At 43.1% G+C, this 26,156-nt stretch overlaps 2 protein-coding genes and 2 long non-coding RNA genes across 9 annotated transcripts in view; 1 reads left to right on the top strand and 3 right to left on the bottom strand.

Moving 5' to 3' along the window:
• The first annotated feature begins 1,607 nt into the window (after positions 1–1,607).
• LOC128072471 (uncharacterized) lies at positions 1,608–10,127 on the top strand. The gene is made up of 5 exons (XR_008202268.1): positions 1,608–1,698; positions 2,620–4,036; positions 8,054–8,186; positions 8,733–8,838; positions 10,008–10,127. It is a non-coding gene; the product is annotated as an uncharacterized LOC128072471 (long non-coding RNA).
• Positions 7,240–8,057, bottom strand: LOC128072472 (uncharacterized). The gene is made up of 2 exons (XR_008202269.1): positions 7,710–8,057; positions 7,240–7,619 (listed from the first exon to the last, which is right to left on the bottom strand). It is a non-coding gene; the product is annotated as an uncharacterized LOC128072472 (long non-coding RNA).
• Positions 8,225–10,972, bottom strand: LOC128072470 (uncharacterized). Of its 6 annotated transcripts, none has more exons than XM_052666306.1 (5): positions 10,872–10,972; positions 10,511–10,776; positions 9,973–10,256; positions 8,957–9,017; positions 8,225–8,467 (listed from the first exon to the last, which is right to left on the bottom strand). In XM_052666306.1, exons 1-5 carry the CDS (start codon positions 10,882–10,884, stop codon positions 8,330–8,332), a joined length of 762 nt encoding a protein of 253 aa, XP_052522266.1. In that variant the 5' UTR covers positions 10,885–10,972; the 3' UTR covers positions 8,225–8,329. The 6 variants fall into 6 exon arrangements, 5 of the variants coding, with proteins under 5 accessions (XP_052522266.1, XP_052522268.1, XP_052522271.1 ...); XM_052666308.1 differs by having other exon boundaries at positions 8,225–8,389; XM_052666311.1 differs by having other exon boundaries at positions 8,957–9,009.
• Positions 10,973–15,658: 4,686 nt separating this feature from the next.
• ASPM (assembly factor for spindle microtubules) overlaps positions 15,659–26,156 on the bottom strand; it is a 31,322-nt gene continuing 20,824 nt past the window's right edge. The window contains exons 19-29 of the mRNA XM_052666305.1: positions 24,940–25,089; positions 24,459–24,625; positions 22,787–22,946; positions 22,175–22,384; positions 21,657–21,806; positions 19,789–19,980; positions 19,151–19,343; positions 18,226–18,380; positions 17,202–17,378; positions 15,996–16,168; positions 15,659–15,916 (exon numbers count right to left, since the gene is read on the bottom strand). Coding sequence (XP_052522265.1) covers positions 15,811–15,916; positions 15,996–16,168; positions 17,202–17,378; positions 18,226–18,380; positions 19,151–19,343; positions 19,789–19,980; positions 21,657–21,806; positions 22,175–22,384; positions 22,787–22,946; positions 24,459–24,625; positions 24,940–25,089 — 1,833 coding nt within the window. The 3' untranslated portion in view covers positions 15,659–15,810. The remainder of the gene's footprint in view (positions 15,917–15,995; positions 16,169–17,201; positions 17,379–18,225; positions 18,381–19,150; positions 19,344–19,788; positions 19,981–21,656; positions 21,807–22,174; positions 22,385–22,786; positions 22,947–24,458; positions 24,626–24,939; positions 25,090–26,156) is intronic.

Raw genomic sequence — 26,156 nt, 5'->3', positions numbered from 1 at the left:
ATGTTGGTTTAAAATACGTCACAAAGCCATTATTAATGTTATTAAAGGCTGGATGTTTTTAGGATGTGTTTGATCACTGTTGTCCTACCATATGAATTACAGAATCACAGAATCATTCAAAATAGAATGCATAGAATCAATCAAATGAGCAACTGCCTGTGTCGATTTTCTGTTTGTACATTTTTTTGTTTTTGAGCAGACCAAAATCCAACAGTGTCTCACAACGCAGGAACAGAGTTCAGAACGGAACTATTAGTCACTGTTACTTTTCTGTCGTTCTTTCCATCACTCTCTTCAATGAGGTAACAGCGACTTTTTGTGTGTGTGTGTGTGGATTTAGTATTACATTATCATTTTTCATTTATTGAAATATAAAATTAATACAGCCTATACCCGCTGAGTTTTTTTTTCAGATACTCAGAGATCTTATCACATTAACCATCTTCCAATTCGGTTGTCAAAAGAAAGCACTGCTAGGTTCTGGTTGTTCACGCTGGCAACACGCCTTTGTGATGTTCCAGGTTCCTTTTTGCGTTCCATCCCACACAAGAGTTCCCAAGCCTGGGGAGGAAGCAGTACCACCATCAGGACTCCGGATCTGTGTCTAGAGCATTTCTAAAGTATTTGAGGCAGAGTAGAAACTTCCTCATCTTAAAGACTCCACGTATGTTACGTAATGTGGTCAGAAGACTTACATGATACATGTATGTTAGTTTGCTTTTGAAATCTCTAATGAATCATTTCCTTTCTCTTAATGCTACGTTTTCCTGTTGTTATGAGGTTTGTGAACAGGAAGGAGGAGCAAGACACAAATATTTTGTTGCAATTCTTTGAGATTTAGGGCTTGTTTGTTTTTTTTTTACCTTTTGCTCAACCTTTGCTGTCATTGTGGACAACGTGTTTGACTTGATTCGGGGTGTACGTTCACAGGCACCAGTATGAACTTCCTTAAGTCTGATGTTCGGGTCTTAATAGCTCGGGGTAAGATGGCAAGTAAACCCAAGGACAATCGCATTTCAGTGTAAATGCTTTTACTTGTCTTAGAGACCAAACAGTACCAGTGCACCGGAATGAGTTTTTGCTGTATGATTCCGGTCTCCTTTGTAATTACCACCGCGGTTTACTCGGGACCACGTCCCAGGGTCACAGCCCATCTTTGCGGAGCAGCCCGCGGGACTGGGGCCACGTGCTGGGTGTGACTGACGAGTCGGTGCGGTACACGAAGGGCACTTACATTACATTTCGGGTAGCTCCCTAGATCTCCTGGCGGCAGATCGCCCGGTGGCCTTCCGCTGTCCCTGAGCAGGACACGGTTTAGTCTGTCACGTTCTCGGTCTCGGGCGCCTTTGCATAAACCGCTTGTGCGAGCATGCTGCGCGAGCCTTGCCGCTGCCGCGTGCCCTACCTGCGGGGAGGAGCGCCGGACCGGGAGAAAAGGACGACGCTGCGAGACTGAAAAGCCGAAATACTTCATTTAAATTACAAAGGAACAAAAAGAACGCGCAGATGACCCGCTCTTGAGACGCTCCCGCCGCCACCCCGTTCCCGCCGCGGCGCAGCCCCTCAGGCACGCGCACGGCTGCGGGGCGCGCTCGGCGCTGCGGCCGCTCGGAGTCGCGCGAGGGGCGGCGCCTCGCAGCTGCCGGGAGCGGCGCCGCGAGCCGGGCAGGAGCGCGTGGCAGAGTCCCGTACGGCCCGGTAAGCACCGCGGGGGAGCTGGGGGGTGGCTGCTGTTTCTCGACCTGTCTTGAAGCGTGGAAAATAACCGTTTGGAAGCTTCCGAGCGCGTTGGGGATTTCACGTGGCCCTTGCGTTGTTATTGCTCGCGCTGAAGCTGGAGCAGCCGCAAGCCTTATTTCAAAGGAATGAGACCCTGCATTCAGTCTTCGCCTTAAACGCTAGGCCTGACGCTGTTTGGGTCGAAATATATTATTCCTACCGCTTTGGGAAATTTATCTGACGCTTGATTTTCTTATTTGAGTAACGAAAGGCATGGAGCAGTTTCCCTGCCGGTAAGGCTCAGTGGCTTCATTACGTTAGGAAAACGTAGCAAACCAGAGGGCGCTTTAAGCATTCACCAGAGCTATGTATGTTTCCCAGGCGAAACTGACCAGGAACCTCCTTATTCCCTCCTTGTCCTGTATCGTTTCTGAGTCGTGAGAGATTTTTACGATGAATGGGTACTTAGGGGGAAATAGTAATATTTTGTTCTGTTACTTGCTGAAAGTAATAGTTCGACCTTTTGTGTGTGGCAGATCCCTGTGGTAGCATTTCTTTATCGTTCTGCTTTCTAAACATGAAGGGCACAAAATGAGATCCCAAGTAGCCTAACGTAAGCTTTGAAAGCTGCTCGACTTTGTTAATCTCCTTGATTTGGCCCTGGAGAAGAACTGCTTGCACTCCAGAATGGCAGAATACCTGAAGTACCCCACAGACATTGGTGTGGCTGGGTTCCGGATTGACGCTGCCAAGCGTACGTAGCCAGGGCATGCGAAGGCAATTGTAGATGAGCTGAAAGATCTAAATACTGAATGGTTTTCTGCAGGAGCCAAGTCTTTCATTTATCAGGAGGCAATCTTTTTATTTTCTTGAGTTGACTTGACATGCATATTTTTACAGGGACACTCAGTTCTCAGCATACGCTCAGTCCTCCAACTTAAAGCAGCATTTTGCTTCGGATAGTGCCGAGCACCCTGCAGCCTTGATATGAAACGCTGTCGAGATTCAGTAATTGTAACTTGAATATCTAATGTGACTGCGAGTGTTCCCTGAAACGAAAAATGCCTCAGTTTTTTGGGCCTCGTGGCACTAATCCACCTGGAAATTTCATTTGGGATGTAATTTGCGGCATTGAAATAAACGTAAAAATTCAGTCAACTTTAAAAAGATAAGAATTCAGACTCTGATTCTGAAATTCGAAATGTCTAAATGGTAACGGGAGGTATAAATGATGATGATGGTCTGAAACTGCATAGCCAGTATGACTCGGACACTCCCAATTTTTTTTTAACATGTTCGAGTCACAAATCCTACAAGGACCTAAAAGAAAGATGGCAGTCTACGGAAGCTGAAGATGCTCCATACATTTTATCAAAAGTGTGCAACCTATAAGATCTAATGTCAATAGTAAGATGTTCTTTAGCTGCATTAGCTAAACAAGAAATGAGCTCGACCGTGATTCTGTGCGCTGAAATCAGTGGCAGCGATAAAACATTATGTCTAATGTGGAGAAAGATACCAGCCTATCAGCGACAAGATCTGCAGTCGATCAGACAATAAAAAGGAGTTCAGAGTCAAGGTGACCAGAAGCAGCAGTGTTGGAGTAAGCGTCTGGAAAATCTGTAATTGATACACTGAGGTGTAGAGAAAAAACTAAGTCACGGCCTGAAGCAGTAATCGAGCACCTGGTGCTCAGCAGGGCAGATTCAGGGGTGCTCAGGTGCAATCAATGCAGCTGAGAGGCCTGCAGGGGTGGAGCCAGGATCCACCCCTTCCCAGACCTCATTTAAGGGTTGGCAGGGGAGGTGAGGGCATCACTTTCCAGAGATTCCTGCCTGCCTGAGCTCTTCTAAAGCTGAGCAGCTCCCTTCCTTTCTGTGTCTGCTGCATTTGAGTTCATTCTTGTCTGCTTTAACCAAAGACTTTCCCACCCTGCTATTATCACCCCATGCCAGCCTTACAAAAGGGCAGTTTCAGTGGAGGGCAGTTACTGCTCCTATTCTCAAAGCAGGATGAAATAGAGCATAAAGGGAGAGGGATGAAAGGTCAAAGTAACAGTGGTGCGTTAAAGCTCGGGCAGTTACTTTGACAGCATCACAGCACTCAGTGAAAGGCAATCACTGCTTTTTCAGGTTTGTATTTATGTGGATGCCATTGTCAAGCACAAGTGGGATCTGCAGAGGCTCAAGCACCTGCGGGAGCTGTCAACACAGGGAACAGAGGGTTTCCCACTGCGCCTTACTCTGCCTGGGATTTCGGTGGTGGCAAAGGTCATCCTGGAAATGCAGACACCGAAAATCATGGGAACACGTATTAGGTAACTTTTTGTGGTAGCATTTTGGTTTTTTTGTTTGTTTTTATTGTTTGTATTGTGTAAAGATTAGAGTAAAGCCAAAGAACGGGAGTAGTTCATTGCGGGTTGAACGCTTAGTCACCTTATGTGCTGCAGTGGACATCGTAGGCTTCTCTTCTGGAAAACCACCCGTGCTGCACAGTACTGTAGGTACTGGGAAATCACCAACCCTCTCCACGTGTTTACTGTAGGCTTGTGAAGGAGAGCTGGTTTGAACCGACTGAGCCCAAGCCTCTCGGTCTGTCAGCGAGCTCTTTTTTACAGCTTGTAAAATCAGTTGTTCTCAGTAAGGTTGTTCTCAGTAAAGTTGTTCTCAATTCGAGAGCGGTGCAGGATACTCCCCTGGTTGTGTCAGTCCATTTGGACGTGGCACAGGTGATGGTTCTTCATCGAGGTTACAGCTCGGCATTCATCTGCTTTGCTGTGATATTCTTCCAGTCACCGGGGACTTACCTGACAGCCCCGGCTTATCTAATATGCTGGAGAGTAGCACAGCAGTTGCATCAGGCAGTCCCCTCAGGACCCTGGGGTGCATGTTATCGTGCCTCATAGACTTGTAGGCATTCAGTCTCTTCAGGTGGGCTCGGACTCGTTCTTCTCTTACGGCTGGAGGGATTAAGTCCCCCCTTCACCATCCAGAGGTTTAGGGACCTGAGAGATACGGAAAGGCTGACTGCCATCCAAGATTGAGGCGAAGGACTCGCTGAGCACCTCAGCCTTCCTTATGTCTGTCCTTGCCTTTTCTCCCTTCTCGCTTATCAGAGGGAGTACACTTTCCTTGGCTTTTGTCTTTCTGACACAAAGAAATTGCTTTTTGTTAAGTCTCGTGCCAACTTCAGTTTCATCTGCCTGTCAGTTTACTCATCTCCGCTCATCTGGAAAGCATCCATGTATTCTTTCCAGGTTACACGTCCCTGTTTCCTCAGCCTGTTCATTTTGTTTTCCTTCTTTTGCCTTGTTTTTTCCCCAGAAGGTGATTGCTCTGTCACACCCTGGTCTTGTGCCCCCTCTGCTTGCTGTCTAGCACAGGGGCTGGAGAACTCTAGCACTCTCAGAAAGGCATCCTTAAAGAGTTCCTCTTCTGCTTCTTTCTATCTCAGCATTTGCTAATCTACATGTATTTTTTTTCTTCCACACATGGTCTGCTGTATTATTTTCTCTAGTAATTTCATAGCCTCCTCAGCGTGAGGTAACTGAAAGCTCTGAAACATATCCGATGTTGCAGAAATGGAACCCGTCTGAAGTAACGCTGCTGGGCTGGCATTATTCCTTCTTGGTGTGGGGAAAAAAAGAGCCAAGGAGTGTTAGAATTTTGGTTTTTTGGTAGATTTCATAATGAAGGGGATTTTAATATCAGAACTCAGTTTCTACTTAGGTGTTGTTGTTGTTGTTTATTGTATTGAGGATTCTATGTGTGTTCTGGATTTAAGAACAATTGCTCAGAGGAGCAGTTCTCTCCTTATGGGAGAATCTTTCATTCCCTGTGAAGTCTTGACAGGTAAGTGTGGTGGTACCCGGTCCCTCTGCGGCCACTTCTGACAGGCTTTGCACTTGTAGGCACTCAGTTTGTACTTAATCACCTCATTGAGATTAAGGACACTTCAAAGGGTAAGATTTGTCCTCCAAAGGTGAATGCTTTCTCCGCTTGGTTAAAATTCCTATAAGTTACTGGGAAGGTAGATGAGGTATTCTTCTAGACAGGGGAAAAATGTAGATCTGACTGTCTTTAGCTTGATAGAGAACTAAGCTGATACGGTAAGTCAGCATTTGGAAAGCCCCATTCAGAGTGCTCGCTTCAGTCTCCTTGCCTTTTGCGAAACTGGAGGAGAGAGGCAGAGGTTTGCTTTCGACACAGAGACAAAAGGAACGTGTACAAGTGAGTGAGTTTTAGCACAGCGGTGAAACATGTTTATTTCCTTTCTTTTCTCAGTAGATTCAATTTTTAGCTCCCCCCATTCCATAGTTGGCCAGTTGCCCGTTCATGAAGTTATCTGGGGGCCACAGAGAATGATGTGAATAGAATGTTAGGTTCTGCCCCTGTAGGATATACACCTGGAATCACAATTAGAGCAGTCTGTGGAAGACAGAAAATACTGGCAATCTGAGGGGCTTTACACCTCACAGAGAACTTAAGCACTTCAACACAGGGCTTCTGAATTTGAAATTAAAAGAGCTCAAATGTTCTGCAAAAGCACGTGGGAAAGCAAAGAGCTGAAATATCTCTTCTTTCCCCGGGTGGTTATTTAATTGTTAGCAATGCGCTCTGTTCTTAAAAGCTAACATTCTACAGAGTTACTGTTAGCAATAAATGCTGCCTGGAGAACACGGTAATTGCTTTGCAAAGTGAAGAAAGCACGTGGGGCATTGTGATGGCACAGTGATGTCATTAAACAGCCACTTATCTGAGCGCATGGTTACTTCCAACTTCATGGGAGAGCATCAGTCTAATTCTAAGACATTTAATAGGGAAAAAAATTTATTCTCACGATGCCTGGTAAATCTTAAAGATAAATCCACTTTTCTAAAAACTTCTGAAATTCTTGACAGGCTTTGGAGGTGGTTTGTTTTTAAGTACACAGTAATTAAATGCCTTTCACAAGATAGATTACTGCCCCTTCTTGGAATTGTGCAAACTGGGCCTGCAGTTTTTATATGCAAAACCTCAGATTTGGCATCCTAACTCACCATAAATAACTGAGATGAGGGTTCAGCAAGTCACACAAGGACTTCATGCACGCACTTACCTCCTTGATCACTTGATTTTATTAAATTCCAGTTAAAAAAAAAACATTATGTAACAGCATGCCAGCCTGGCTTTCACCCCAGCATTTCCATCCCCCAGGCTCATTCTTTCTTCTACAGGAGTCATTTGGCCCATTCTTGTGCTTTTTTGCTAGGCTCACATAGCTTACAGGATCTTGTCTCTTAGAAATATAGTTGGAAGGGTAAGCACTTCCACCTGACTTATCTGAGGTTAGTGTGCCTAAGTAGTATGAATAGCTCATAGCATAAGCAGTAAGTTTTTTGAGACCCCATCTAAAACCTTGCTCTTTTCTTCCTTCTACCACTGCTTTTTGTCACATCAAGTACTTAAGAACCCGCAAACCAAAGTTAGTGAAGTCAAAGCAACATACATTGTTACTGTAGTTTATTTTTGTTTTCAAATTAAAAAACATAGTTTGACATGTACCGTACAGGCTTACAGGGAGGGATTTATCTTTTCAGCACAGCAACCTGAGTCAATGCATAAGCAAGTTCACCATGTACAATTACAACACCGAAATATGGTAAGTGGAGAAGGTTGGAGTTTTATCATGCACTGTGTGAGTGGAAATCAGTGCTATGTATAAACAAAAAAGGAACAAGGACACACTCTTTGTCACAGAGCCCATGTAAATTTAAGATTAGGGCTCCTACTTGATTTTTCCATAAGAGTTAATCCAAAAAAGAAAACCTTTTCTACTATTCACCAGTGGAGGAATGCACATATACAGAGAGCCTGGACCAACATTTAATGCAATGGCAGAATCCAAACGCAGTTCCATTTCTTCTTGTAAAAAGGTAAATGTGGAATAGGACAATGTTGTTTGCATTAGAGTTTGGACTCAGTATGGGATGAAGGTTTGCAGAAGCTAACTTACTAAGATTTGACACAAAGGCCTTCACCAAGAAACGTTAGTTGGAGTTACCTAGCAAGAAACCAGATAAGTTTCAGTGAGCTGACTTTATAGAAAGGAAACAAGGTTTTATTGCAAGACACTCAATGCCACTCTATTTTTGAGACAGCACACCTGCCTTCAAGCTCAGTAAGACTCTACCAAATTTGAGAAACACTGATATTCTGAAATTCAGCTGTAACAATACAAACACTGGAAACATACTTATGATTCCAGTCAGCGAGTAAAGCAAGTCTGATGAATTGTGGCTTTGAAGTAGATAAGTAGAATTTGTAATCAAGTCTTGCTTTTGAATCTTTTACAGAACACCCAAGTGGCCGATCGCAAGAGGGGAACTTTTTCTCCCCTTCCCTGTTCCCCGTGATTAATAAGCTAACATATGCGGCAAGGGAATAAGGCAGGAGCACATGAAGAGCAGGTACATCCCTTTCTTTGTGGTAAGATTTTTTTCAGTTACGTTGAAGACACGTTGGCGTGCTCATGGCTACGTGTACCACAGAGCACTTCTGCCTTAGTCAGAACAGTCTTTATAAAAAAAGTAACCGTACTGAGCTAATCATTCCTCTGCAAAACTGATGCATCACTTGCTTCCCACCCCACAGAAGTAAACATGGTTGCTACCAATATCTTTGGGACATACCTTGAAATGCAAACAGAGTCGGTTACAAGTCCTCCTACACAGTTTTGCTTCAGCAAGGTGATAAAGTGAAAGGCAGGCCTATAAAAAAGCCTATTTTACTAATTTTAAAACATACAATTTAAGTTGCACCAAATTGAGTTAGTAAGTAGGCATGTTGAGGCATTGCCTTAAATACAAACGAAGTAAAGCCTTATCCCCATAAGGAGATAGTTTCCTGCATTTCTGTGAAAGTAAAAGCTAAGATTTTCATTTGTTAGTTTCCTATTACACTTTTTCCCCCCATGAATAATTGGCAAAGGTCACCAAGAGCACCTACATTACTCCTTTTTGACTGTCTGTTGAGGTTGCAGGTACTGCAAAACAGCCCTAGTGTATACAGGACATACTTGGATGGACACTCACTACAGGAACATTTCACCTCCAGCTGCTTACCCAAGCCCTTTCAGAAGGTAAAACCCTCTACACTCTGTAGCGCGCGTTAAGTGACTGCGCAGAGTAACTTAAGCCCCAGACAAAGGCTTCATTCAAACACACTTTACCCAAGAGATAAAGTGAACTGTACTTTACCTTCAGGCAGAACACAGGGCCAAGAAGAGCTGGCTTCACTGGCTTCCACCTCCCTTCCAGCCTAGAAGGATCATTATCACACAGGAGCCACTCCAGCACCCAGGTAGGGTATCCCCTCAGACCACCACTCAGGGGAGCCCCTATAGCCAGGTAGGGCTCTTCCATGCAGGGTGAACCTCCTATGGCTCAGCAGGGCTCCCCTCTCCCAAAAAGTTTCCAATGCCAACCAGTGCACCCTACCCACCACCCAAAAAAAAAAGTTTGTACTATCTTCAGAGATAGTACAAACCCTGGACTCTAGCACTCAAAAAACAAACAGGCACACAAATAAACAAGAGTAACATAAAACTCATCTCAAGCATGAATACACAATTAGAGCTAGCATTATATAACCACAAATAAGCAAAACTACTACCACCAGAAAAAAAAGTCAAGTAAACCAAGTGAAGACCACAAGTCCATCCACATAAGCCACCTCAATCTCAAATATGAATACACAATTATGAATACACAATTAAAGCCAAAGTCACACCACCACATAAGGCACCTTCATTTCAAGCTTGCTTACACAATTAGAGCCAGTCAAAGCACCACAAAAAAAAGGCAACTGGCAGACCACAACTCATCTCTGCATCAACATAAGCCATCTAAAACACAATGACACAATTAGAGGTAGAATTATAACCACAAAAAAAAAAAACAAAAAACCTCAGTAACAACTCACCATCACTTCACAGAAAAATAAGCAAAACTACTACAGCCACAAAAAAGTAAACCAAGTGAAGACCACAAATAAGCCACCACAAACAAAGAGCAAATAAACCAAGTGACACAGACCACAACTCAGGTCCACCTTAACCTCACTGGCCAATAAACCACACTGATACAAAATTACAATCTGTACCTCCAGAGAAACCGCAACTTATATCAGCACTCAAAGAATCCAGTGGGGGGAGGCGGGGTTTGCTACAGCTAACACACAACCTACAGGGCACGCAGCAACACCCAAGGCTTACCTCTCGAGACAGCTTCTCTGCTTCCACCTCTGCAGTTTCACAGGAGCCCAGCTACCAACCGAGGATGTTGAATATCCTCCCAGAACACCAGCTGCATCAGGACCTGAAGAAAAAAAGAGCTCTGCAGTGTTGGAACTCACCAAGGCAGACAACAGGTTACCCCAGTACAGGAAATAGAACCACGGACTCCAGATTCCCCACACGGGAGGACAGGCAGAACTTCTCACCTCTCCCCCTCCATCAATTCCATCCCTCCAGGAGAGGACCTGCCACACACCACCAGGCTGAAAGGAAAGCACAGTGAAGCTTCACCTCAAGCAAGGACCCAAACAGAAGGGGCTTTTGTCTGTTAGCACCCAGTCCTACCCTTCAATTCCATCCCAGGAATACAGGTCAGACATAAAAGGACACAACTCACCTCAGTCCATCCCTCCATAGCACCCTTCTCCAGCCCTAAACATGCAGGAAGGGCACCGAGGGGCCACCCGGGTGGGAGGCCCCACACCAAAGCAGACAACACTCAGGTTTGAAGGCTCACATCTTTCATTCCAATGCTGAAGAAACCACTCGCATATTCAGGCCAATCGCCAGCAAAAACGGCTTCACCGCTGCCCTCACCCCACAGCAAGATCAGAACCAGAGCTGTAGGACTGAAAAGGGCTCTCTGGAGATCACCGTACTCCCAGAGAAGGACGCTAGGCAGTCGTTGATCTCTCATCCGTTCCTCAGAAAGACAATGCTCCCGCACCCCCATCGTCTTCACCGCTCTCTGCCAGACTCCGCAAACGTCCCGTCTTCCTCGACCTGCAGAGTCCAGAAGCAGATACGGCCCCGCCGGGGCACGTGGAAGAAGGACGGACCCCTCCCTCGCCCTGCCGCCCGCGCTCCTTTTAACTCACCCCGGGATAACATCGGCCACGAGGGCGCGCGGCCGGCCCGCGGTACCTCTCCCCCGCCGGGACCGCGCAGTCTTCGGGTGCCGCTCCTGTCGTACGGTTCTTCCCCGCAACGGTGAGGCCAACTCCAGCTGCGTGAAGAAGGTCTTACTGACTTTCTCGACCCGCTCTGTAACAGACGCCCCTAGGACGTTTGCCGCATTACCCGCTGCCGAGCGCTCCTCCGCTCGCCCCCGGGCGCAGTACGGTCCGTTCGGCTTCCTCGCGTGAACCGCTGCGTCTGTCTGTCCTGAAAAGAACATCGCCAGCCACACGAGCTGCCACGAATAGTATTCCTGAAGTTACGCTTAACTGGAGGAGAGGAAGGAGGGCACGCACGGTCCCGTCCTACTCGCTGCTAACACTGGACGCGGGATGTGCTGAAGTGCCTTCGAAACCCTCCGCGGGGACCGCGGCGGCCCAGAGCCGATCCTTCTAAAAAGCTGTGCAAGAGCCTGGCAACGGCACCGTGCCGAGCCTAAGAAATTGAGGTAGCCGAGCAGCGGCGCTACGCAAACCCCGAGCGCAGAGCGCTTACCTGGCACCCCGAACGCTCGCCGGATTGGGCCGACAAGAGGCTCCGCCGCGGCCCTCGGTCCGCCTGCGAAAACGTAAACTTAAGTGTTAGCAAACCTTCGCGTCGCGTGTCACCCTCACCAGCACAAAGGCTGGAACAGTACGGCCCCGTCCCGCTCGCTCCCGCCGATGACGGCGGAAGGAACCGAAGCGACCGCCCAAAAGCCCGACGCGGCTGAGAACGCCGCCTCGGGACTCGAGGAAGCGAGCGGCGGCACCTCCCGAAGGTGCGATGGAAACCGGGCGGCGACGGTACCCCGGCTCTGAAAAGCTGGCAGAGCCCAGCGGCAGTCCTACGCCGGCCCCCTAAACGGCGGTAAGGGCAGCCGGACGGCTCGCCGCCTCCCTCGTCTCGCTACCTCCGGAACTTCTCACCGGGTCGGGCTGATCCTCAATGCGCGCGGTCTCGCTATAACCTGAAACAAAACAACAGAGAACGTTACGTAGAATCCCAACGTTTCCTTCTAAAAGCAGCCCCTGGCATAGCTTTTCGGCCCCGGCAGCATGAAGGAACGGAACCGGCTCTCGCGGCGGAGGATCTCCGCGAAGCTCCTCGTGCCTCCCAGCCGCCTCCGGCGGAGCTTAAGAAGCTTTGCGGCGGGCTCCGCCCCCGAGCTCCCGACGAGGCGCGGCTGTGCGCGGGCGGGCGCGGCCCTGCGGCACCTGGCGCTCGTTAGCGAGGCTGGGTCTCGTTAGGGCCGGCCCGGGGCTCTGACGGCTCGACACGTGCGTTCCGGATCTGAATCACGGACTTAATTTGTGCTTCAGATTGCAGTTTGCTACGCGCTTCTCCTCGCCTCGTTGTTGGGTTTGTTACTAAGTTCAGTAGTTGTACCTAATTCAAACGGCTCGCTTGGAATTTGACGTGAATGACGTGACAGAATGACGCTCCGCAGAACGCCCCGGCCGTGACGGTTTGCGCTCCGGTTTCTCTCGCCCCTCGTCCACAATAAATGGCAGTGGAAATAAGGGACCGGCAACGTGACCGGTGGCCGCATGGGTTAGCGAAAACAATTGCGGGCTGGTGGATTAGAAAGGGAGCGTTGCAAACAGTTCTGTGCTGCGCTGCTCCGAGTTACGTTCCCGTGTCCTATAAATCGGCAGGATGACTTTCTGTGAGATTTTAGCTATCTCCAGTAATGGACACAAGTGCTACGAAAAGGCTTCAGTGATGAAGTTCACCTTGCGTAGCAGTTTTATTCTTACGTTTAAACCCCAAGAGTGGGACTGTGTTCATTTGTATTATTTATATTTGCAGAACTGCAAATGTTTTTACTGCGCATTGTTATAGATGTATTTTCACAGCCAACAGCGGCGTTGTGCCATGAGCAAGGTGAGAGATCTCGCTGAGTCTGTGCGATATGTTGCGACGTGCTCTGGGAGAAGGAGCAGGGTTCGGTGATGGGTCGTCTTGCAGCTGTGCAAAAGGCTTCAATTTACTCAAATGTTATAAGAGAATTGCCCTGGGAGACGAAAAGCATCGTAGCACAGGGCTTACAGCTATTTGTGTGAGTAAACAACACAACAAACTTCGTTGAACTAGCTGCAGTACACTGCGAGAAGACCTGGTATTTCTTAGAGAGAGCCCTTTGCTGGACTCAGAAGATGCACCTTGCATCTCTTTTCTAACGGTCAGATGGTAAGAAGATAGGAGGAATGGAACTCTGAGTTACGATTAATGCATGCCGAGGGTGAGTCAACAAGTGCCTTTCGTGTAATAGAATGGTAACAAAACTTTGCGGATCAGTTTCTTCTCTTTGAATTCTTTAAATCAGAACACCGCACTACTGAATGAAAAAGCATGTCCCTGTTTTGAGCAGCGAGCTCAAAACTCATTTTGGTTAAGTGCTTAATGAGCTTTGCTATTCGGTTTCTACTCGTTGAATTCTTTAAATCGGAACACTTCATTACTGAATGAAAAAGCGTGTCCCTCTGTTTCCAGAAGCAAGCGCTCATTTTTATGAAGGGCTTAATGACGCAGGCTGTTGAAGTAATTTAACCTCAGCTTGTCTTGGGACACACAAAATAACCGGCTCTGTTCTTGCTTCTGCCTCAGTAAATCACAGCTGTGTTCAGGTTGAGGACAAAAAGTATAGAGGGGAAGAGTGTGGCTGTACCTAGGTTCATGAATTCATGATGATGAAGGCATAAGCAATGTGATTTGTAGACACTGGTCTTCCCTTAGTGGTCAAAAGCCGCTCGGAAGCGCTGAGCTAATCCAGCTGCTGAGGTAGCTGCTTTGAAGTCGATAAAGGAGAAGCGGAGCGCTGCTTTCCTTCTCTTCCGTGCGAACTGTTTTCCTCCATGCAATCCAAACAATACCCTTACAGGTATCGTCTGTTATACTTCTAGCAAGAGGTGGGCGTAAGGCTGCCGTGTTGTTAATACAGAAATGACCGTGCCGACGACAAATCTTGACCTGCGCCTCAGTCAAAATTGTGGATCTGGAATATGCAGCACAAAGTTTTGTACCTGTGCTTGCTATGCTTGAAGCATTATAAATGGTTTCATAAATCTGACCATTATCGGTCAGACTAGGAGTTTGAGTGCATCTAAGTAATATACTACCATCACTTCCTCAATTTGTTTCAATTTGCATCTGATGATTTTTGGACTGTATAAAATGAGAACGAGCTTCTTTGTGATATCGTAGCACTTGGATGCTCGTGTTCAATTCCCTGTCTAATTACACTGACCCTATAATTGGAATTTCACTAATGTGCCTGCTCGTAACAGATAGTTAGGAAACTGTTTTCATTTCCCTTCTTCCCTTGGATAGCTGCATTTTGAAGTTTGTAACTAAAATGAGGCGGATTGCATTCAATTCCATGCAGGAGAGAGGCTTTTCTCTTAGCGCTCGTCTAAGCAGGGTACCAGCAGGCTTACAATAGCTTTGGGAGACAGAAATGAAATGCCAAAGGAAAAGAAAGCTCCACACTACTATTTCACAGCTTTACATCAAAACAAGCAAGTTAATATTGACAATTAGTACCGATTTTAAATTTTCTAATACGCAGTACTAATTACACTTAAGATGTAAGCTCCTAAATGAAAGCGCTTGAGTTTCCTGGTCTCGGCTCTCATTTCAGAGCCATTTTCTACAGTATTACTTCATCACGGTCATAGACGTGCACGCATTATCTGATGGCCTGGAAGCTGCTATTGCAATTATGTAGGCTGCCTTTACAGTTACTTCAGGAACACGTTAGAAGGACCGGAAAGTCTGTCTTAGTATCGATGAAATGCTTTTCATTGGACTTGTCTGCTTAATTGCAGTGTGCCTCTTTTCCACCTTTGCACTTTTCTGCTTGGAAGGAAATGTGGCTGCACTTGGTAGAAACGAGTAAAACATTAGTAGTGATGATATTCTCTGTTCTGCTCGTGAGGCCTAGGCGAGATAACTTTGAGAAACTGCGTTCAGTTTTTTGGGTACAGTGTTTCCGTTACGCCCTCTAAGCGGAACGCTTTGGTGACACTGATGTACGTTTATCAGGAAATAGAAGGGAATACAAAAAGACCGTGAGTGCAGCTGCTCGGGAATCTTTAGCATCAACATTCCACAGGTGAATTTTCAGTGTTCGCTTCTCAGCATGTCAAAACGTGGAATGCATCCATCTGGTAACAGAGTGGGAGGTTATTGGTTTATGGGTTTGGTTTTCTTGACCGTGCTCTAAGAAAACGCAATTGCCAGGCATGGCAGAACTGAATTTCAGGGAGATGCGGTGATGAACAGAGTCTGTTCAGCTGGATGGGATGCACGCTATTATGTAGTGATGATATGACAGTAAAATCTCACAAAACTACCTCCCTTAAAATAGCAGGTCAGAGTTTCTTATAAGATTCATCCTTATAAGAACCCTTTGTTCCATCATAATCCTGTAGTTTGAAAAACAAATTTTTTTAAGGTTTCCTACAGTCACGCGGGATCCCTCAAAGCTCGCCAGAAGGCGATCTCTAGCCCCAGGAAATCACAAGCCACTTTTCAAGTCGGCACGCTCTCTCTTCTTCCCACACCCTTCCACATCAGGCAGGCCAACATAACTGTCGCATGCAAACAGCTACGCAACAGTTGGTCAGGGTGAGAAATACCACAATACTGGTAAGATTCAGAGCTGTACAAGAATGACACGTCAATGCAACAGTAAAATAGAAAAGGACATATTGATTTTATTGTACAATTGATTTTGGCAGGATTTCAAAAGCTATGCAATACCAAAAAGATAATTACAAAAACATGTTCAAGGGCAGCTTGACAATTATTTGTTCCATTTTAAAATCATTCAGCTGCCTGCTGCATACCTACTGTACAAATACGTTAATTTACATTTCAGTAGCAGGCAATGCCAAGCGTATCCATCACCATCACGATGGCTTGGAGCGGATCCACTACTTCTTGCATGTTATCTTTTCTCAAAACCCAGTCCGGTTTAATTCTGCGGAAATAACAGTGTTTTATCATTACAACAGTGTATTGCCACTGTAAAAACTGCAGAGTACTTTTTAGGCACGTACCTTGAAACTGTCTTTATTCTTAGAGGAGTTACTGGAATGAAGGAAATTCCGCTAATTAAAGTGTTTGTCTTCTGTTTCACAAGCGTTCTCTCTGCATCCATTTTGCACTTACGAGCCGTGAGCTTATAGAGGCTTTGAATGCACGTAACAACTCTTGGCATGCTTCGGATTTCCTGAGAAAAGGTGAAAACAATACGTTGTTAATACTGCAAACTTAAAACTACCTTAAACGTAGAAATCTTTTTTGAAAACCAAACTTCTACCTCAAAGTACGGCAATGCTTTTTTAAAACCAGCATGCAGACTACTACTGCTATCAAAATATATATATGGAACACTACCTGAGATTTCAGAACATTCTAGAAGTGCAATTCAGAAGGTAATAATTTCTCATTTCAGGTAGTTTTGTTATGTCAGAGGTGCGTGTCTCTAACAAGCGGTACAGAAAGACAAATCAGTGTTTTTGTGCATCTTCATATCAAAACAAAATAACACCGTGGTTGGAAGTGACTGAACAACCAAAGTGCTCATATCTGATGGATAAACCAGAATAAATCTGATGAAGCCTATTTATAGCATGGAACCCAGACTGCTCTTGTTGGCCATTTCATCCAGAAGTATGAACGAATACAAGTTGGTTTTTTTTCAAAACCAGGCTGTTTCTGTTACGATAAAGTACGTCACGCGAAGGCATACACAGTATTGCTATTTTTAACTGGCAATAAAGATTTTAACTTCATCTGAAAAGTAATGGCAACCTCTCAGAAATAGGGGGAAAAAAGTAAATTCATGTCTTCTATTTTTTTTAAACAGCTAAACTTCATGTACTGCGAAGAAACTGAAATTCTGATGATATTCAGAAATATCTGATATTCAGAAATATCAGATTTCTGAAAACTAACGATAGAAATTCATCAAAAAACTTTTTCAAGTAACAAACACGACCTCATCATCTTGCAGATGTCGTGGGATCAAAAACTCGGTGTCATACTCTGAGTGACAAAGTCAAACGCTGTTGGCTAATGACTGCTTTTACCACCTTGAAATGCATTTTCCTGCCAACGAAGTTTAGTTACAACAGCTAAAGGGTATTAGGCAAGATGGAGAAGAAAAAAATCACCCACAAATACAAATGATGCCAAAACATATAAGAAAAGCAAAAGGCAAGTGTAAGTCAAACTATCAAAAAGAAGATGCCGGGTCTTACCAAAGCTCTCTTTGAGTCCTTTGAAAGGATGGCCAACAAACAACAAGTCTTCGTGAAAATACTTCCTCCTTTTTCCGAAATTTTGTCCCCAGCTTTCCCTCTGTACATTTGCAGTAGGTCTAGTAATGTATCTATACAATTATCTACTTCATATACCGCTTGAGTGGTTCTTTCATACTGTTATATCGGAAAGAAATAAGAGGTCTCATATACACCAATTCTCAAATTAATTTCCCAACTAGAGGAAAAAGCAAAATCCATATTCTTCCCTTGATTAAGTCTGTGGCTTGTCTGGCATCTAAGTGACAAAAATCACTTTTGCGCGTTACGCTATTCTAACAGGTCACAAAAAGCTACTCTTTTTGCTTCCCAGCCCCTTAAGTAAAAATCCCCAGAAATGGATTCTACATTTGACATAATAACAACAACAAATCAGTGTGGGTGTAAAATACTTTAGGAATAAGTTTAGCTGCAATATTCTATTCTGTCCTGATATAAGAAAAAAAGAATTTGAACATAAATTTCTGTAGGATGGATATGAGATTGAAAACCTATATTTGACAACTTTACTTTTAATTTCAAAATTGAAATTACTCCAGCTTTATTATTTATGAAAATAATCAGATCTGTAAATTATCTATTCTATGATATGGACATGAAAAGGTAGTGTACCTTCTGCAACATATACTTTTTTCTTTAAAAATTACACAGTGCATACAAATCCTATCCCATTTGTACAAAATTTTACACATTTCCACGGTTTCGTGCAAAGCAGGGGATGTCCTGCCATGTAATCTCTTAAAAGTAAATTTCATTACTTTCTGCCCATGAAAACGTTTTCTGTTACCAGATGTAATTATTATGATTTAATTTTCTCCAGGAAGTAATTACAACTTGGATATTGTTTTGTTCTGCAAAATTATAAATTTTATTTTAAATTCATTCAGAAATTTTGCAGAAAAGTAAAAACTGCACTGAAGTAGGCTGCTGCTTATAAACCCTCTAAAGAAAAAAAAAAAATTACCTTCGAAACATTAAGTAGAACTTGAACTGAATATCTGATCACATCCATACATGGAACGCTCCGGTTGCAGCTTCGAATCAGAACAAAAATCGTGAAGATCGCTCTGCTCTGGGCCATATTTTCACAACAGAGAGGGGAGAGCCTGGTAACAACCTCTACAACAAATTGCAAAAAAAAAAATCTACAAATAAATTGCAAAAGACTATGAAGCGCACGCGATTCGTTTTCTAAGTAACTGTGCTTTCTTTCTATGTTTAAATTGAACTTGCAAGGAAGTAAGAACCATAACTTTGATTTAAGCAAGTATTTCCAGAAGAACAGTTGTAGCGTTCCAGACTAAAATTTAAGCACACAAAACAATCCAAACAGAACATTTACTGACAGTAAATACAGCTGACTTTACAGTAACACGTTACAAGGACCGCCTGTAAATCAGAGCGATTGCACAGGACTTCCTTTCCCTACAAAAGCCTTTTAATATTGCTCATAACAGAGTCATCTAATTTTAGTCTTGAAAAACAAATCGCATCTATTTTATCACATACAACTCACTCGCTTTTCAAAATCATACAGAAAGCATAAATGTCATTATGAACATCTCCCAGCAGAAAAATTCCTAACTGTCATCCTGGAAATCTATTGGTTACACCACAGGCTGTAGTGACAGGACAAGAGAATAACAGTTTCAAACTAAAAGTAAATAGGTTTAGATTAGAAATAAGGAAGAAAATCTTTACTGTGAGGCAATGGAACAGGTTGCCCAGAGATGTGGCTCGCCAGAAGTGGTCAAACTCAGATTAGATGGGACTGTGGCCCACCTAATCTAGAGGAAGATGACCCCGACCCACGGCAGTGAGATTGAAACTTTGAAGTTCACTTCCAACCCAAACCATCCTATGGTTCTGTAATAAAGTGAAATACTGACCTAGATGCTTTAATGCTGCAAGAATGTAAGAAATATGTTTGTATTTTAGAAGATATTCAATAGCAATTGAGGTTCTGTTGCACAATTTGTTTTCTTCTTTGCTCTTTCTGTTAGCCTTTTCCAAGCTGAGCCTTAAAGCTTTAGTTTTCGCTGTGTCATTATTCTTTCTCCAAGAGTATCCTCTCCACAGTGCCTACAGAAAAGGAATTTCACAAAGACCAAAAAAAAAATTGTAACTAAGTAGAACGGATAAAAGAACTTCTACTAGCGTTCCAAATCAATGTTACGTAAGTCTAATCAAGTATTTAAATACTTTGGTTCTTCATTTTTAGATAATTGCCTAATAATCACATTCAGTGTTTAGTCTTCCAAACACTTGATCTGCAAGATGGAAGAGCAAAGCATACCAGCAGGTATGCAGTATACCCCCAAAAAACACTGCCTCCTAAGTTACCTCAGACGGTACCTGCTTAATATTACTTCATGGTCTGCTTGTATTTAATTGAATTGAAACTGATTTGGCTTGTAATTTAACTGACAAATTCACAAACCAAAGTAAACTTTTCTGAGAAAATGACAAGAACAACAAAAAAAAACAACGACCAAAAGAGATCTGTTCTCTTGTAAGAGGTGTTCACCTGGAATTTAATTACTCCAACTGCGATTTTTCTCTTACGCCTGCAGGCAAGGAATCTCCGTACATGTCGCTGGATTACGGTTGCTGCGTCATTTCTGCGATTTAGCCAGCCTCGGATCGTACGTTGACATTGAATGATTCTTTGCAAATCTCTTTGAAGTCTTTTCTGTTGCATTTTTGCTCGGAACCATTTCTGTTTAAAATTAAAATAGCTTCATATTTAGTTAAGACCTCTCCCTAAACCCCCATTTCTCTTCCAAAACAAGCACTGTTTATGAAGTGAAAAATTACTGTAACATAACTTTTGACATAACTTTTAGAAATCCCTAATATTCACCACACATCTCAGCTGTGACTGGCCTAGTGGATGCAGAAATGTGTGATAAAATATCCTTGACTAAATAATAGCTATTTCAGGAATCACGTTTCAGACTCCCCATTTATTTAACCCTGCACTCCTTCCATCAGTGGAACTAAGTAAGTGACTGATTTGGAATCCTGAATGTAATTTTTACTACGTGGCTATGCTGCACTACAGATCTGATTTTTTAACACTGCTTTTTAGAAAAATTAAACTTGCTTATATTACAGACACTGCAACTTAGGCATGTTTAGTTGCCACTGACAAGTCAGAAAAATCTGACCAAACAAAGCACTGCCGATGACACAAAACTGACTGGGAGTGATTAATTCATTAGAGGGTCATGCTGTCAGTCAAATAAGCCTGAGCAGGCTGGGGATGTAGGTTGACAGGAACTCCATGAAGTTCAACGAGGAGAAGTGAAAAGTCCTGGACTTGGGGAGGAGTGACTCAGGCACCAGTACATGCTGGGAGCTACTCAAGTGGAAAGCAGCTTTGCAGAAGGGGACCTAGGAGTGCCTCAGGACACCTAGCTGAATGAACATCATTCGGCAACATGTCCTCGTTGCTAAGAAAGCTAACAGCACTGCTGGCTGCATCAGGGAAAGTATCACCAGTAGGATGATCCTTCCTCTCTACTCAGCATTGCCAGCCCGCATCTGGAGTACAGAGTCCAATTCTGCACCCCCCAGCAACAGAAAGACCCGGTCATGCTGGAGAGTCCACCATAAGACCACCAAGATGATAAAAGAACGGGAACACATCTCCTACGAAAGGAAGCTTAGAGAGCTGGGATGTTCAGCCTAAGAAAAGTGGATGCTACGGGGAGATCTTATCATTGTCGACATAAAACTAAAGGTAGGGTGGAAAGTAGACTGAGCCAGGCTCTTTTCTCTGCTGCCCAGTGACAGACAGGAGAAAATGAGCCCGAAGTGGAACAAAAGATGGTCACTCTGAATGACATGAAACGCTACGTGCAGGTGACTACTCGTTGGAACAGGCTGCCCAAAGAGGCTGTAGATCTCCCTCCTCGGAGACTATCAAAAGCCAACTAGACACGCTCCTGGATGGACCTACTAGGTAGAGTTGGACTAGCTGACCTCCAGAGGTCCCTTGTAATTTCAACCACGCTACGGTCCTGCAAATCCATCCCGAGGGCTGTTTCTTTAAGTAGACACACTTCATGAGCATTACAGGTGGTTGTGTCTGATCTTTCTTACTTCCACTACACTAAGACAGCACTTAGATTATCTTAGCAAGTCTGGGGGACAAAAGAAAACAAACTTTCCTATCCACCCTCAGCTTTGAGCTGATAAAGCCTCTACTGTCTGCTAACACCCACTCTATTATGCTTAGCTGAGTATAAGCAGCACTGTTTAATAAATTGTCATCTCTATATTGGCTTTATTACTACAAATTAAGGAACTACTGTGTTGCAGTGCTGCAGCTCAGCAGTCTACATTACACAAAACTATTCATCCATAATTAGATAAATTAATTAGACTAACCTGTATTACAAGAACTGATGAGATGTGGTTTTCTGCTAGCTTATAGGTGAGGTGCATCCTATAAGCCCTTTGAATTTTAATCGCAGAAACATGATGATATGCAGCTGCTATAAAATAAAGTAGTCTCTTCTTTTGCTTCTGTTCCAAAAACTGTCGGAAGAAAACAGTTCAAAGAGTATCATTAATTTTCATACCCAGAGACAGCCGATTTAGGCAGAGAACATAGCACACAGCAATGTATTCAATGCCCTCCGAAGTCAATACCTCAGAACTAAGTACGCCGCTACCTTTCCTCAGTGCTGGGTCTCTAATCTGAACTGAGGCACAGCAAAGTGTTTGCCAGAACAGTTTCATTGTAGGCAACAATAACCTGACCCCCGGCCCACATAATTCTCAAAGCAGTCAACAGGAATCAGAGTTTAATGATATGAGCTCTTTTCTTGCCAGCCAAAATTAATGCCAGAATTGCTCTGGAGATACTTTACATCAAGCGTAGTTTTAAAGTGAAGTAAACTAACCTTTTTTCTGACTAAATAACCCCGTATAAACGCTTGCAGTTTAATGACAGCTCTTCTGACTTTGTTGTATTTCATAAATTGAAGCCTGCCCTCTTGCCAAGCCCTCAGATGTTTTTGGATAGTCACAGCGGCAGCTTTTTGTCGATCAAGTTTCCTCCTCTCCTTAAAACGCCTATATGTTGCTTGGATCAAACATGCAGCTTCGTGCTTCTAGAAAAGATTTTAAAGAGTTTGCTGATAATTGAAATGGGGTTCATTCCTGTTGCTATCCATATATGTCTTAGTTTTATCTTAGGATGGAAATTTTTTACTAGAAATGAAACTTAAAAGTAAACATATAGGAAGTACAAGCAAACGAACATCGCAATACTCTACAAAAAAAAACACTTTCACAATTGGGAAGGTCTTTCCCTTGCCTAAGTGGGGTCAAGCTATTGCTTTAACTTAATCCTTTGTAAGCAAGAAAGCCAGTAGGTCATTTATACGTTTCATTTCTTCGGCATAAGTGGACAATTCAATTGCTCAAAACCATCAACCTATTGATGACAAAACTCACTCAAAAGCAATGCAAACTCAACACAGCCATGACATACAGTGCAAGTGAAAACATACCTTTCTTAAAAGTCTTCTAGCCCTGTACTGTCTGTATGCTGACTGAATCTTGAGTACTGCATTCCTAGTTGCCAGAAACTGAAGCCGAACCATTCTTGCAACAAGGGTTGCTCTCCATCTTCTTTGAATAGTAAGTACGCAGAACTTCATTTTCAAAAACCTGACAAGAAAATGCATTTTAGGTTTTTCTAAAAGTTGAGAACGCTTACCTTTTTAAGTTTAAGTGGAACATGAAGCTTCTGGATATAGGAAGCGAGGCAATGAAAGAGACAGCTTACATAAGACATTGTATTCAAAGAACATGCAGGTACAAGCTCTATTAAAAAATCCAACAACTAAATAGCAATCACTCACATAATAACAATGTCTTAGAAAACACAGAAACACTAAATAGAAGAGAAAAAAAAAGTTCCCTACATCAGGTTAAATCTTTTTATTTTATGTCCCATGCACAATGGAAGCCAAAAACCGGTCGAGGCATCATGGTGAAAAACACCAAGAACAATTCAGAGGACATAATTTTGCTGCTACTTAAAATAATCATAAGGACAATACGTGATTCCGATCTCTACATTTCAGACAGGATACAGCAAAGTCAGGGAAGAATGACTAAAACAGAGAAGATAGAGCAACAGAATTAGACAGTAAAACTTAGAAGAACTGGGTGCTTCAGATGAGAGAGGCCTAGAGCAGGTTCACAAAATCATTTAGATAGATGTGCCGAAAGCAAAGCTGTTTTCAGCCTAATCCTTCAATGCAAAAACAACTGGTTTAGAATAGATAGGTTCTGTTTTCCCACAGTAGGCACTCCCAGAACTTGCTGCAAAATGAGTCTGTGGAGGCAGCAGTGGGTTTAAAAAGGCAAGTTGACACTCAACAGGTCAGAAGGATAACAAAGAGCAAGGATAGCAAGGATATAAGCTTTAACATTCATAGTCTAGTGAACACTGATGCTGAGGGAGGAACTCAGTAACTGCTCAGGTTCACATAACTGTTTTTCACTGTTTCTGACAGGACACAGATCTGAATGGGATCAAACAACAGTCTGATCTAGTAGAGTGTTTCTTGTCAAACCATTCCCGTAAAATAAACGAACACCAGTTTAACTATTTCAACACACATTATGAAGAAAAAGTCTGTCCTATTATCCTATCCTGTTATCATCATGCTGGATTTTTCATAGAATCATAGAATCACCAAGGTTGTAAAAACCTTTAGGATCATCCAGTCCAACCATCCACCAAACACCAACATCTCCTGCTAAACCACGTCCCTCAGTACATCTGAACGTTTCTTGAACGTTTCCAGGAGCAGTGACTCCACCGCCTCCCTGGGCAGCCTGTTCCAGCACCGTTTAAATGACAAAAAGAAATTGACAATAAAAAAGATAAATAAAAAAGATCAAGCCCTACTCCGTCCAGATCCCTAATTCATAACATTTAGGATTACGCAGTAGCTTCTAGTCCAGAAAAATATTCAAACAAAAGAAAAATCCTTTGCAAAAGAATAATTCCACTGACATCAACACGATTACACTCAAGTACATTATATACACACTTGAGGGACAACGTCTGAGAATCTGTAAGTGTTTGCCAGAGTGCAAAGCAGTACAAAGTAATAAGACAACAACAGTTTTTAGAAGTAGAGAAAACTATGTCAAATTGAGCATTACCAGGTCCTCTGCCGTTTTGTTCTGAAGTGACTCTTAAAAATGCGCACAGCTTCTACCATAGATGCATATTCCTTCCGTGCTTTGCAGCCTCGAAACCAGGCTTGAATTACTTGGGCTGCTCTCACTTTGTTAGCCAACTGCCTGGCTTTAAATCCTCTATATGAGGCCTATTAAATATAAAAACCAAAAACAAAAATGTCAGCTCTATTTCTTTTATAACGGAGCAAACCAATTTAAAAGACAAAGTCCCTTTAGCACAAAAGGATTCCTATCTGTACAATATTAGAAGTAGCTATGAGTTCCTCATATCTGGAAGTTGTTTTCTAAGAAACAGAAAAAGCAGCTAGAGAAATACTACAAATGCCACTCACACCTGTAAAAATTGTTATGTCACAAAAAAATAAGCCCAAGAAACATGAAGGAAAAAAAAAACCAAAACCAACTCCTCCTCCTCCAAAAACAAAATACCTTCCTGGATTACCTGAATTTTGATAGCAGCTCTTTTCTTTCGGTTGAATCTTTGTTGTTCAACATTTCGCATCTGATGCGCTCTGTAGCGTTGCTGTATTACTACAGCAGCAAACCTGCACTGAAGGTATCGTTGTCTCTGAGGAAATCCACGAAAAAGTGCCTCGAAAGACAAAGACAAATTTCGGACTATTTCCCCACTTGCACAGTATTGACAGGAAACACGACTGCATATTTTTAAGTACTGCTATAGTCACTAACTTGTTTTTAAAATTAACAATACAATTAATTTTAAAACAGCTTTGATTCCCCAGTTAATTCTTATTTCTACTTTTTAAGCAAAATCATCACCTTGTTTAGGACATACAAAGATAAAGTTAATTACTAAAAAGCTGCCACTTGCACCCTCTCCTCAAAAAGGGAGGCAAGGAAGGCACAGCTGTTTTCTTGTCTGCAAACAGCAGTGAAGAATTACGAGAGATTATTTCCTTTTCTTTTCTGAATTGAAACTCCCTTCATTTCAGTCATACCCTGAAGAAAGACTCCTTTCGTTTTCCCTTAGGGTAAAATAACTAAGAACACCACGAGAAGTCATGTAAAGCTTTTCTCAGAAGGAAATACAGTGTTCTCAGTATACATACAAATTGTAATCAATATAAATAACAGGGAGAAACTTTCCCTCCTTTACCCTCAAAAACAAGACAAAAAAAAAAACACGTCAGAGATGGAAAGCAATTCTAACTCTCGATTACTTCTTGCCAACCCTGCTGATATTTTATACAGTAAAGAAGGAAGGAAAAAGTGTCAAAACTTCACCTTCCTAGAGCACGTCTGAGACATCACAGACTACAGTTTCACACCCAGTGTACCAGCTGTGGCATGCAATAAGAATGAAATATGTCTCCTCATATTCCACTTCAAAATATTTTTATCTAGGCACCAAAATTAGTCTGGAGCTATTTAACAGGTATAAACAAAAAAAGCAAGCACCAAAATCTTAATGTGGAGTATTTAGGAAGGCACAGGTAAATCAAAGTCTTAGAAATCACAGCAGTCACACCCCTCCTCCTTTACTTCACCTGATATCCAGTACTTGAACTCACTTATTTCAACACATCTAAATGGCTTTCATTTGCATTCCAAAGAAAATATTCATTAAGCTATTAATATTTCAGCAGGTGAAAGCCAGTTAGGACAAAAAGGTTCTTAAAAGAACAACGGAAACACACA

This window comes from Tympanuchus pallidicinctus, unplaced genomic scaffold, assembly GCF_026119805.1.
Source record: "Tympanuchus pallidicinctus isolate F22 unplaced genomic scaffold, pur_lepc_1.0 scaffold7, whole genome shotgun sequence".
In the NCBI taxonomy this organism is placed as follows: domain Eukaryota; kingdom Metazoa; phylum Chordata; class Aves; order Galliformes; family Phasianidae; genus Tympanuchus; species Tympanuchus pallidicinctus.
Note: the sequence above shows the minus strand (reverse complement) of the source record. Positions and strands in the feature narration are given on the sequence as shown.

What these genes read in the sequence shown, in the direction of transcription:
- LOC128072470 (XM_052666306.1), bottom strand. An exon ending in TCAGCATTGGAATGAAAGAT is followed by an intron (nt 10,257 to 10,510) that starts GTGAGCCTTCAA and finishes CTTTCCTTTCAG; the next exon opens with CCTGGTGGTGTGTGGCAGGT. An exon ending in CAGAGAAGCTGTCTCGAGAG is followed by an intron (nt 9,018 to 9,972) that starts GTAAGCCTTGGG and finishes TGATCCTTCTAG; the next exon opens with GCTGGAAGGGAGGTGGAAGC.